This window comes from Bufo gargarizans, chromosome 3 (assembly GCF_014858855.1).
Source record: "Bufo gargarizans isolate SCDJY-AF-19 chromosome 3, ASM1485885v1, whole genome shotgun sequence".
Taxonomy (NCBI): domain Eukaryota; kingdom Metazoa; phylum Chordata; class Amphibia; order Anura; family Bufonidae; genus Bufo; species Bufo gargarizans.
This window is the reverse complement of record NC_058082.1, coordinates 335,954,019-335,967,682: the sequence shown is the minus strand read 5'-3', so window position 1 is coordinate 335,967,682 and position 13,664 is coordinate 335,954,019. Positions and strand designations below refer to the sequence as shown.

The following is a 13,664-nucleotide window of genomic DNA, read 5'->3' as shown; positions in this document are numbered from 1 at the left end:
ATAACGTCTCCTTGTGGCTGCCCCCCACACAGTATAACGTCTCCTTGTGGCTGCCCCCCACACAGTATAACGTCTCCTTGTGGCTGCCCCCCACACAGTATAACGTCTCCTTGTGGCTGCCTCCCACACAGTATAACGTCTCCTTGTGGCTGCCCCCCACACAGTATAACGTCTCCTTGTGGCTGCCCCCCACACAGTATAACGTCTCCTTGTGGCTGCCCCCCACACAGTATAACGTCTCCTTGTGGCTGCCCCCCCACACAGTATAACGTCTCCTTGTGGCTGCCCCCCACACAGTATAACGTCTCCTTGTGGCTGCCACCCACACAGTATAACGTCTCCTTGTGGCTGCCCCCCATACAGTATAATGTCTCCTTGTGGCCCCATACAGTATAATGTCTCCTTGTGGCTGCCCCCAGACAGTATAACGTCTCCTTGTGGCCCATACAGTATAATGTCTCCTTGGAATGTTATAATTCTGTTTTTGGGCCTTTTGGTTGGTCAGTGGTCAGAAAATACATGTGTGTGTATTTTATTGTTAAAATTAGTATCGGTAATTGGTATCAGTGAGTACTTAAATAAAAGTATCGGTACTCGTACTCATTTTTTTTTTTTTTTAAATGGTATCGGAACATCCCATAATTTTTTTTTTGCTTTTTAAACCCTCACCTGTCCCTGCTGTGACCACCTCCTGAGGTAGACTATTCTACAGATTTAGAGTTCTGTCTGTAGAAACTGGCTGACCTGCGACATGTGTGTTTGGCAGCTAAGGCATCTGTGCTGGTCTCATATTCATATGTGCCCGCATTGCTGAGAAAAATGAAGTTTTAGTCTATGCAAATGAGCCTTTAGGAGCAACGGGGGATATGCCATTACACCTAGAGGCTCTGATCTCTCAAACGGTTACGCCCGCTTTACATTGACAGGGTCAGACACTGTAACCTGACCACACCTGGTCCTTTCAATCAAAGTGCAGAAGGCACGGAAGTTGAAGAGAAAGAACGGAGCCTCTAGGTGTAACAGCAAAGCCCCCGTTGCTCCTAGAGGCTTATTTGCTTATATTAAAACTTAGGGGGTCATTTGCTATCCAGAAATACACCTATATTTAGTGTATTTCTGGTGAAGATTGTGGCCCATATATTCGCTCACCCACGGTATATTGTACAGTCACTTCAATGGGGCTGAGATGCCTAGGCAAATCTGTGAGAAAGCCATGGTGCTACTACGAGCGCCTTCTCAAACAGCTCATCAGCCCCCCCGATATGCTGTTTGAGAAGGAGCTTGCACCTTTCACAGGTGTCAGACTCCAGAGGCTAGGTCATCAGTAGGGATGAGGGAAACGACTTCAGATGAAACATCCGAAGTCGATTCACACAATACTTTGCTTGAATACTGTACAGAGCGAGTGCTCTGTATAGGGCTGCAGCTATTTTTATTATTTTAGTAATCAAGTAATCTATCGATTATTCCAACGATTAATCGAGTACTCTAATAAGAAAAACCTTCTTAAAATATCGCATTGCTTTATAAAAGCAATATTTTTATTTCTTACAGTGTTACAGCACATAACTGCACACACAAGGCTTCTTTCACAGCTGTAATACATATACATTCTGTCAAAAGTACAACCAGCTGGAATGTACCGTATCGGGTATAGCTGAATACTGCAGCAATTGACTGTAATGGGGCCCAGCCTTGTTACAGCATTCAAGCTGGGTTTTGGCCGGACATAAAAAAAAAAAAAAAGCTTTAAGTAGCGTTTATTGTTTGGACGATACCCAGCATATATGCCAGAACATGGCCAGATGGCCTTGAACCACATAGTCAATGAGAGCATATAGCGCAGATCGGTAAAAATGAGAAAAAAATGTACAAGACAGATCCGTCTGTCCGCATGACAAGCGGAGAGACGGATCCGTCCTTGCAATGCATTTGTGAGACGGATCCGCATCCGGATCCGTCTCACAAATGCTTTCGGTCAGCAGCAGATTGGCGGATCCGGCGGCCAGTTCCGACGACGGAACTGCCCGCCGGATCACACTGCCGCAAGTGTGAAAGTAGCCTAAGGTGCCCCAAAAAAAAGGCCATCAAAATCTGTCTTCCAGAAACCATACGGTGTTCCTTTCCTTCTGCGCCCTGCCGTTTGGTCAAACAGCAGTTTACGACCACATATGGGGTGTTTCTGTAAACTGCAGAATCAGGGTAATAAATATTAAGTTTTGTTTGGCTGTTAACCCTTGCTTTGTTACTGGAAAAAATTATTTGAAATGGAAAATCTGCCCAAAAAAATAGCAGTTTTGGCACCGTTTATATTTTATTTTTTTGACAGTGTTCATCTGAGAGGTTAGGTCATGGGGTATTTATATAGAGCAGATTCTTACGGACGCGGCGATACCCAATAGGTCTGCTTTTTTTTATATTTATTTAGGTTTTACACTATATTATCCTTTTATAAACAAAAAAAACATTTTAGTATCTACATAGTCTAAGTCAGTTTTTTTTTGTTTTTTAAACGATTATCTTAGGTAGGGGCTCATTTTTTGTGGGATGAGAGGACGGTTTTATTGGCACTATTTGGGGGGACATATGACATTTTTGATCGCTTGCTATTACACTTTTTGTGATGCAAGGTGACAAAAAAAAAGGGTTTTTTTGCACCGTTTTTATTTAATTTATTTGACCGTGTACATCTGAGGGGTTAGGTCATTAAGTTTTTTTATAGAGCAGATTCTTATGGACGCTGCGATACCTACCGTATTTTTCGCCCCATAAGACGCACTTTCTCCCCCATAAGACACCCCCCCCCCCAAAAGTGGGGGGAAAATGCCCCTGCGTCTTATGCTGCCATTTTACATCGCAGTCTGCGATATCAGCTGGAGGGAGGAGAGGCCAGTGTCATGCAAATGCGCCGGGGCTGGTGCGGTCACTGTACTCCGGCCCCGCCACTCACTCACTTCATTCATAAAGAAGGCGGTGCAGGCACATGACATCAGTGAGTTACGGCCGACTACCCACCCTGCTCTGCCTGCTACAGGACATTTAGTAAGTAGTACAGATGGGGCTGGGGATCGGAACTTCAATTAAAGTTATTATTATATAAGGTTTAGGCAATAAAGAAGTGCGTGAGCGGTGGGGCTGGAGTACAGTGACCACACCGGCCCCGCAGCATTTGCATGACACCGGCCCCTCCCACAGGTTTAGCTATGGTATATTAGGGCATCTGTGGATGCCACTGTTATGGGGGGGGATCTGTAGGCGACACATATATAGCAGTGCCATCCACAGATTACACACCCCCATAACAGTGCCATCCACAGATCACACACCCCCATAACAGTGCCATCCACAGATCCCCCATAGTAGTGTCATGCACAGACCACTATTCGTTCAAAACCCACCAAAAGCAAACCTTTTGGTTAAAAATATATTTTTTCTTATTTTCCTCCTCAAAAACCTAGATGTGTCTTATGGGCCGGTGCATCATATAGGGCGAAAAATATGGTAATATGTCTAACTTTTTTTGGGTTTTAGTGTCTCAAGTCTGAGAACCATAGTTTTTTTTCCCGATTGTCAGTGGCTAAATGGAATTAAAATTGGGGAAGGGGAATATAAATTTAGTACTCCATGGAAGTGTGGTACTCCCTGAAGCAACAAATAATGCGGAGGCCAAGATGATCGGGGAACGTGTCACACAGAGGTGGGTGTCCTTCCGTATCCCCCTCCAGTGACACACTGCACTTTTTTGGGGATCGTCCCGTCTTTCCAGTATGTGGGACCACACCTGGAAAGCGTTGGCCAGGGACGATTCGGGCGCCTCCAGTTCCCGAGGTACTCCGGCCTGCTCTTTCCCAGTCAGAAAAGATCAGGGCCTTGAGGACTGCCTCATAGAACTCCAGGAACTTCCCTGTGTTGCCAGCGCACCAGGACAGCACAAAAGAGTTGTACAAGGCAACCTGTACCAAGTAGACCGCAACTTTTTTGTACCATGCCCGGGTTTTGAGCATGGCATTATATGGCTTGAGTACTTGATCAGAGAGATCAACTCCTCCCATATACCGATTGTAGTCGACGATACATTCAGGCTTGAGGACAGTTGCCTCGCATAGGGACAGGGGTGATGCCGTTACCATGAATTGTGGACAGTACAAGGACATCCCTCTTGTCCTTATATCTGACCAGCAACAGGTTCCCACTGGTAAGGGCACGGGTCTCACCCCTGGGGATAGGTACCTGGAGGGGGTGGGTAGGGAGGCCGCGTTGATTTTTCTGCACGGTCCCAGAAGCGGACGTGGATCTGGCGGCGAGGGACTGGAACAAGGGGATACTAGCATAAAAGTTATCCACCTTTATCTAGCAGTGGGTGCATAAAATCCCACACAAGTTTCCCCGCTTACACCCAGAGTGGGGGGACATTCTGGGGGTTGAAGACCGAAATCTCGCCCCTCGTACACACGAAACTTGGAAGTGTACCCTGAGGTACCTCACAAAGTTTGTACAGTTTCACGCCATACCTCGTCTGCTTAGAGGGAACATACCGGCGGAAAAGGGGTGTCCCCTTGAAAGCAATAAGAGACTCATCAACCGCGACCTCCCTTCCAGGTACATAAATGTGGCCCCAAAGTGATCGATGACCGGCCTGGTTTTGTACAGGCGGGCATAGGCATTTTCGGATGGCCTCAAACCGGGTACGTGTCATGGCCGTACTGTAAAGTGGGGTCTGGTAGAGGACGTCCCCACTCCAGTAATGCCTGACACTAGGTTTTTTGACTAGGCCCATGTGCAGCACGAGGCCCCAAAATGTCTTCATCTCTGCTGCACTGACCGGAGTCCAGCCACCGGCCCTAGCCAAAAAGGCTAGAAATGAACTGTTGGGCGTACAGATTTGTTTGCTCCACCATCAGATTCACAAAGTGGTCACTGGAAAAAATACTAAAATAGTCATATTCAGTGAAGCCCACTGTGGGAATCTGGATTCCTGCTTGGCCAACAAAATCAGGAATCACAAGCTCAAAATGCTCTGGGGTAACCAGACACGTTCACCGGTAGGGGGCTCAGGTGGACTTATCTGGTGGGCCAGAAAACTAGTACGAGCCGCAGAGCAGCTTGTACTAGTGTGGGCCACAGGGTCCCTAGCATGGCGGTCCCCTTGCTTCGCCTGGAGGCGTCTCCGCCACCTTGGGGGCTCATCATCATCACTAGATGATGCGGAGGACAAAAGGAAAGTGGGGTCATCCTCAACGAGACTCTTAGAGTCGGAGGCAAGCAGGGCGTATGCCTCCTCAGCCGAGAACGTCTGGCGGGCCATAGGGGAGTGTGTGTGTGCGTGGAAAACTTTATTCAGTGTGCATGTGTGTGGGGGACGGGTGTTCACAGACTTTGCCCTACACCTAACAGAAAAAATAAAAAAATAAAATTAGAAAATCCCAAAAAGTACAAAAAATAATAACAAATTCAAACGTGCTGATCAGCGGTGGAGTGGGCGATCCGCTAAGAGTGCCAGCCACAGTCAGCGCATGCAAAAAAAAAAATTGTGCCCCAAAAAAGTGTGTTTGGGGGCAGGGAGGGGCAAGCTGCAGCACCCATGGGGGTCCAGGGTCACACAACACCCAATAAATAAAAAAATATATATCATTTTTTTCCCCCTAACTCTCCCTCACTATCCCTGCCTAATCTACCTCTCCCTACCTCACCAAAGAAACACAGATTTGTGCCTGATGTCACTCACAGCACAGCCGGGCTCCTCTCTCTACCGCTCCATGGACCGGAATGAGCAGGGAGAGGAGCTCCGGCAATTCAAAACTGCCGCTCCGCCCGCCCATGTGCCCAGCCAACCAATCAGAAGCGATCCTGAGAGGTGGTGTGACCGCCACCTCTCAGGATCGCAGGAAGGTGATTGGTGGTGTATTATCACACCACCGATCACTGTTCTATTCCGGGTTATCACCAGAGACCCGAATAACCCGGAAACGCAGCAAACCGCAGGTCTGAATTGACCTGCGGTTTGCTTCAATCGTCGACACGGGGGGGGGGGGGGACACAGGACCCCCCTGGGCATTGTACCAAGGTGCCTTCTCAATGATTTGAGCTAGCACCTTGTTCCGATCACCCCCCGCCGCGCGGCGGTGATCGGAGGTACGCCCTGTGTCCGTAACAGGTTAAATCAAGGGTGCCTCCTTCAAATCACCAACAACTCTCAGCGCGCTGACGATGTGTGAACACAAAGCCCTGGTCAGTGCAGCGCGGTGCCGACGGGAAGCCATGGAGCAGTGAATGAGAGGCTTCAATTCACTCATGATCCGTGGTCACGTGATTTCAACGAATCCTCGATTACATCGAGTGGTCGTCGAGGGCCTAGTTCCGTACAGTATTAGAATGTATTGGATCCTATGACCCGAAGTTATTACTTCGCTAAGTCTCGCGAGACTTCACATAATAACTTCATAAATTAATTTCTACTGTAAAAAAACATTTCCCTAAGTCTGGTTCAGTTCCAAGGTACCACTTGGAACAGAACCCAAGTTTGGGACATCGTTTTTTACAGTAGAAATTAATTTATGAAGTTATTATGCGAAGTCTCACGAGACTTCGAGAAGAAATAACTTCGGCTCATAGGAGCCAATACAATCTAATACTGTACGGAACTCTCACTCCGTACAGTATTCAAACAAAGTATTATGCAAATCGACTTCGGATGTTTCATCCAAAGTCGATTCACTCATCCATAGTCATTAGATAAAAAAAATCTTGTAAAACCCCTTTTAATAGTGCCATTAGAAAGTACGAATTGTCCCGCCAAAAACAAGCCCTTAAAGGGCTTCTGTCACCCCACTAAACCTTTTTTTTTTTTTTACTTATAATCCCTACACTGCGATTTATGCCTACATAATCTAATTAATGATTTTGGTCCTGTAGATTTTGTTTAAAACATGCTTTTAAAATATGCAAATTACCTTGCTACCAGCAAGTAGGGCGTCTACTTGCTGGTAGCAGCCGCATCCTCCGATCCTAAAGACGCCCCCTCTGCATTGTGATTGACAGGGCCAGGGAACGGAATCGTTCTCTGCTGGCCCTGCCTGTTTGCATTCAAAATCTGGAGCCTGCGGCCGTACCTGTCTTCAATCGGCGCAGGCGCACTGAGAGGCGGCCGCTCCATCCTCAATGCGCCTGCGCCGATGAAGTCACATCTACACCCGGCGCAGGCGCATTGAGGATGGAGCGGCCGCCTCTCAGTGCGCATGCGCCGATTGAAGACAGGTACGGCCGCGGCGCAGGCGCCAGATATTGAATGCAAACAGGCAGGGCCAGCAGAGAACGATTCCGTTCCCTGGCCCTGTCAATCACAATGCGGAGGGGGCGTCTTTAGGATCGGAGGATCGAAGGTTTAGTGGGGTGACAGAAGCCCTTTAAAACAAGACCAATTTGAACGCAAATTCGGGGAGGCAGGAAGCCAAAAACGGAAACTCCTCTGGGGCTATAATTGATTGCTTCTGTTCCAGGAAATCCTGGTTTAATAAAGGCCATGTCCAGCTTTTGCATTTGAAAAAATAAATCATTAATATAACTGTTCAGAAACACACCAGTTAGCCCATCAGTGTTTACACTGCACCAGATGTTGCATTGAAAATTGCATCTAATAATTGTCAATAAGGTCACAATTAAATCAAGATAGTTGCATAAAAATGCAACCCTGCAGGTCTTAAGCCACATGCAATTTTTCCATCATTGACCACAATGTAAGTCACATGAGACTGTGAAGAGCCTATGATTTTTAGATGATTTGCCTGTGTTTTTATAGCTAAAGCACAATGCAGTCACGTGACACACATCGCCACTTTACCTCAACCTAAAACATATCCCATCTATATGAATGCGCCCTTTTGTTAAAATGTTTAAATGCGTACTAAACGCATAAAACCCATATATGGAAGTTAGGAAAACATACAATAAGGCTACTTTCACATTAGCATTCGGGGCTCCGCTTGTGAGTTCCGTTTAAAGGCTCTCACAAGCAGCCCCGAACGGATGCGTCCAGCCCTAATGCATTCTGAGTGGATGCGGATCTGCTCAGAATGCATCAGTCTGGCACCGTCTGTCCTCCGCTCCGCTCAGCAGGCGGACACCTGAACACTGCTTGCAGCTTTCGGGTGTCCGCCTGGCCGTGCGAAGGCAAACGGATCCGTCCAGACTTACAATGGAAGTCAATGGGGGCGGATCCGTTCAAAGGTGACACAATATGGTGCATTTTTCAAACAGATCCGCCCCCCATTGACTTTCAATGTAAAGTCTGGACGGATCCGTCTGAATACAAATTGTACTTAGACTTTTTTAGTAAACTATAATGCAGACGGTTCCATCTGAACAGATACCATCGTTTGCATTATAGGAGCAGATCCGTCTGTACAAATATCAGACTGATCCGCTCCGAACGCAAGTGTGAAAGTAGCCTAAAAAGGCTTAAAAATTAAAATAGAATATAACCTCTTGAGGAATACTGTCATCCGAGTCTGAACTGTCATCAAATGTACCATCGTGCAAGTTCATCTGTAGTAGTTGGTCAATAGTGGCGTCCACTGCACCATTGTTAGCCCTCAATACACACTCAATGATATCATATTCCATGTTAGGAAACATTGTCTTGAAATCCTCCATGGCCTGGTTAAACTCCAATCTGCGCACAGGACGGCTGTTGTTAAGTTCCTGAGTAGAAGAGCTTCCTCTTGAGCTCCCATTGCTGTTGCTCCTCCGGAACAGACTTGTCATTTTTGCTAAGTGTTTTTGGAAAATGTTTATACTTTACAGATGTTCAAATGAAGAAGGAAAATTGTGAGCATGGCACATTGTTTCCTGTCAAGAGGTTATAGTAGCCTCCTTGCTATCAAGGCATGGATATATCCTATTCATAAGCAATCCTTCTTGATCTTTGTATAGGCACTTCTGCTTATGAGCAGTCTGAAAACTTGTATCTGTCGAGAAAAAATATCTATTATGAAAAATGAATATTATACAATAGTTTCATTTTAATAATTTTTTTTTTAAACCAAAAATACTTTCACACTAGCGTTTTTACTGGATCCAGCAGAGTTCAGCAAAAACGCTTCCGTTACTGATAATACAACCATCTGCATCTGTTATGAACGGATCCGGTTGTATTAACATTGCCAAGACGGGTCCGTCATGAACTACATTGAAAGTCAATGGAGGATGGATCAGTTTTCTATTGTGTCAGAGAAAACGGATCCGTCCTCATTGGCTTGCAATGGGGGTCATGCCGGATCGGTCTTGTTACGCATCCCAGGACGGAAAGCAAACTACAACATGTTGCGGTTTTCACTCTGGTATGGGAACACAACTAAATGGAACGGAATGCGTTTTGGAGCACTCCGTTCTGTTCAGTTTAGTTTTATTCCCATTGACAATGAATAGGGATAAAACTAAAGCGTTTTTTTCCGGTATTGAGCTACTGTGACGGATCTCAATACCGGAAAACTAAAATGCTAGTGTGAAAGTAGCCTAAGGGTACTTTCAGACTTGCAGGCAGTTCCGTCGTAATCCGGCAATTCGGACGCAAGCGGATGCATTGCAATATCGGATCCGTCTTTCCGGTTGTCATCTGGAAAAATTTACCAAGTATTTATTTATTTCTTTTCCTACAGATTTAAAAGGTATGCACATGCGCGGATAGGAAGAACGGATTCGTCAATGCGGAAATTGTGATGCTGGATCCGGCACTAACACATTTCAATGGAAATTAATGCCGGATCCGGCATTCCGGCAAGTGATCAGAATTTTTGGCCGGAGAGAAAACTGCAGCATGCTGCGGTATTTTCTCCGGCCAAAAGGCGTAGGAGGGACTGAACTAGTGCATCCTGAATGGATTACTCTCCATTCACAATGCATTAGGTAAAAAGTGAATAGTTATTTTCCAGTATAGAGCCCCTAGGACGGAACTCAATGCCGGAGAAGAAAAACGCTAGTGTGAAAGTACCCTGAGAAAATCATGCATTTTATGGTACAAACAGCTTTTCCAGCAGACTTCAATTAACAATGTTATTACACTGGTCTCTTTCCTACCTGAAATTCAATAAAATTATATTTCAACAGATGTGTAAATGGACCAATAAAACAGTGAAATAAAAATGCACAAATTAAGATCTGGGGCTCAGCTGCATGCATTTATAAGCAGATTGCCACAATGTGGTAACTGTGCAGCTCTCCGCCTCACACCATCACTTTATGTCAACTGTTGTTATACAGGTCCCATTACAAACACTTATCCACTACCCACAGGATAGGGGATGTGTGTCTAATAGAGGTCCGACTGCTGGGACCTCCACTGATCATGAGTACATATGCCCTGCATTCTCTCATTTGAATGGAAGGGCGGTGACGCATGTGTGCTTACTCACCATTTAACTTTATAGGACTGCTGGAGATAGCCAAGCGTTTGTACTTGGCTATCTTCGGCAGTCCCACAGAATCGAATGGAATGGCAGCGAGCATGCATGACCACCACTATATTCAAACCGAGGAACTCAGGGCCCTAGTTCTCATTATCAGCGGGGGCCTTAGTGGTTATACCCAAAAATCATACACTTAGCCCCTATCCTGTGGGAAGAAAGAAAAAAATTTGGGTCTAATTATTAAGACGCATCAGTCTATAATCCACAACCAAATGTTGGTCACCAGGTATACTTACATGAAGCAAGGAAATAAAGGTGAAAGGGCTTATATTTTTATGCAAACTGTAAAATGATGCTCATATTTGGTTTGGATTTTATGTTCCTCGCATATACTGTACAGGCCAAATCATCTGATTTATGCAACCTATGCAACTCTATGCCATAGATATAGACAAATATGTCATACACATTTTGATCAAAAGGCAATGAGCCCACTCACCACGCCAAGGTTGCCTCTATGAGTGGGTCCTAACCTAAAATTGGCGCGGAGCTGCACGGCGACCACCAGCGCTGTGGTGCCATCCCGGCCGGCGGCGGGACCCAGCGGCCATAGCATTAGCAGTGGATGTGCGATTAATTTCTTCTTTTCTCTTATTATTCAATGACCAGTTACTTTTATTCCACAGGTCAGTACGAATCCGGCGATACCTTATATATATAGTTTTCTAGAGCCATCGTTTTTTTCAGTTTTTGGGTGATTATCTAAAGTAGGGTCTCATTTTTTGTGGGATGAGATGACTGTTTTATTGGCACTATTTTGGGGTGCATATGACTTTTTGATTGCTTGCTATTACACTTTTTGTGACATAGGATGACAAAAAAAATGGCTTTTTTTACGTTTTTTTTTTTTTTAACGGTGTTCACCTGCGGGGTTAGGTCATGTGATATTTTTATAGAGCCGGTCGATACGGACGCGGCGATACCTAATATGTATACTTTTTCATTTATTTATGTTTTACACAATGATTTCATTTTTGAAACAAAAAAAATAATAAAAAAATCATGTTTTAGTGTTTCCATAGTCTAAGAGCCACAGTTTTTTCGGTTTTTGGGAGATTATCTTGGGTAGGGTATGATTTTTACGGGATGAGATGACGGTTTGATTGGCGCTATTTTGGGGTGCATATGACTTTTTGATCGCTTGCTATTACACTTTTTGTGATATAAGGTGACAAAAAAATTGTTTATTTAGCACAGTTTTTATTTTTTATAATACATTTTTTATAATAAACATTGGTGGCGCAGTGCATACCGTATTTTTCGCCCTATAAGACGCACCGGCCCATAAGACGCACCTAGGTTTTTGGGGAGGAAAATAAGAAAAAAAACATTTTTAACCAAAAGGTGTGCTGTGGGTTTGGAACTAATGGTGGTCTGTGGATGGCACTATTACTGGGGATCTGTGGATGACAGACACTGTTATAGGGGGGATCTGTGGATGACGGACACTGTTATAGGGGGGATCTGTGGATGACGGACACTGTTATAGGGGGGATCTGTGGATGACGGACACTGTTATGGGGGGGATCTGTGGATGACGGACACTTATGGGGGGATCTGTGGATGACGGACACTGTTATGGGGGGATCTGTGGATGACGGACACTGTTATGGGGGGGATCTGTGGATGACAGACACTGTTATGGGGGGATCTGTGGATGACTGACACTGTTATGGGGGGATCTGTGGATGACTGACACTGTTATGGGGGGATCTGTGGATGACTGACACTGTTATGGGGGGATCTGTGGATGACGGACACTGTTATGGGGGGGGGGGATCTGTGGCTTGCACTGTTACAGGGGGGGTCTGTGGCTGACACTGTTACAGGGGGGATCCGTGGATGGCACTGTTATTGGCTGGGGGGGGGGGGGGTCTGTGGGTGGCACTGTTATATATGTGCCATCCACAGACCCCCCAGCCCATAACAGTGCCATGCACAGACCCCCCCAGCCCATAACAGTGCCATTCACAGATCCCCCCCCCCCCCCCTGTAACAGTGCCATCCACAGATCGCAATCCGAACCGTCAAACCCCCAGCCCCCCCGCCCGTCGCCGCCGCACAATATATAAGTTGTCATATTGAATTAATATTTATTAAACATGCCCCCCAACTCCTATTACTACCTTTCATCCTAATCGCTGCTGTAGAAATCAGGCCGGCAGGACGGCCGGCCAGCGCGTCTCACTGACGTCACTTGCCTGCGCCCCCTACTTCATTCATAAAGTAGGCGGCGCAGGCACGTGACACGAGTTACGCTGCCGCCCGCCCGCCTGGCCTGAATTCTACACAAGCGATTAGGAGGGAAGGTAGTAATAGCTGTGGGGGGCATGTTTAATAAATATTACTTCAATATGATTTCTCAAATTAGTATACCGGAGCGGCGGGGCGGTGCTATACTATACTGACTGCACCGCCCCGCCGCTATTGCCGGCCCCCAGCTCCTCCCAGTCCCTCCCCGAGTCCCCGCTCACTGATACATCGCTGCCAGCGATGTAAAACTCCACGCATTCGCCCCATAAGACGCAGGGGCATTTCTCCCCCATTTTGGGGGAAGAAAAAGTGCGTCTTATGGGGCGAAAAATACGGTAATCCACAAACAGGAAAAGACCACAAACGGACAGCTACCTACAGCAGTTCTTGTCTGCATAGCATGGTAATTGTGCCACTCCATGGGCAGAATTCTCGTGTAATAATTATGTCAGTGAGTCATCAGGAAAATCCCCTTTTTTCATTATTTAAAGTATGGTCATCATTTGACGAATCCTCTTTCAGTACAGGCTTCCTCCAGAGTTCCAGTCGCTGACTCAACAGTGGGTAAATTTTTTCAGATTTTATGGGACACTAAAACCTCCCTGTTACAGTTCTCTGCTCGAATGAAGAAAGTGGCTGATCTTAGACACAGGGTTCCTTGTTGTTTGGCTCCTGGAGATAAAGGCTTTCTTAAAAAAAATATCTGACTTGAGGATCCCTCTTAAAAGTTGGCACTTCATTTTGTTGGACCTTTTAAGGTGTTGAAGCAATTGAACCCGATTTCCTACAGGCTATGCCTCCCTGCTTCCTTGCGGATTCCTAATGCTTTTCATGTGTCCCTACTCAAGCCAGTGGTACTTAATCGGTACTCCAGACATCCTCCTCCAGCTGTCTCTCCAGCTAGCCCTAAAGATATCTACGAAGTGAAGAGCATCTTGGGGATGAAGAAGA

The 13,664-nt window shown here is 46.0% G+C and overlaps 1 protein-coding gene across 4 annotated transcripts in view; it reads right to left on the bottom strand.

Annotated features, from left to right (window-relative positions):
• The window catches only part of CUEDC1 (CUE domain containing 1), a 222,985-nt gene that overhangs the window by 126,685 nt on the left and 82,636 nt on the right, over positions 1 to 13,664 (bottom strand). For all 4 annotated transcript variants that reach the window (XM_044287415.1, XM_044287416.1, XM_044287417.1 and 1 more), the window contains exon 3: positions 8,479 to 8,963. In XM_044287415.1, coding sequence (XP_044143350.1) covers positions 8,479 to 8,760 — 282 coding nt within the window. In that variant the 5' untranslated portion in view covers positions 8,761 to 8,963. The remainder of the gene's footprint in view (positions 1 to 8,478; positions 8,964 to 13,664) is intronic.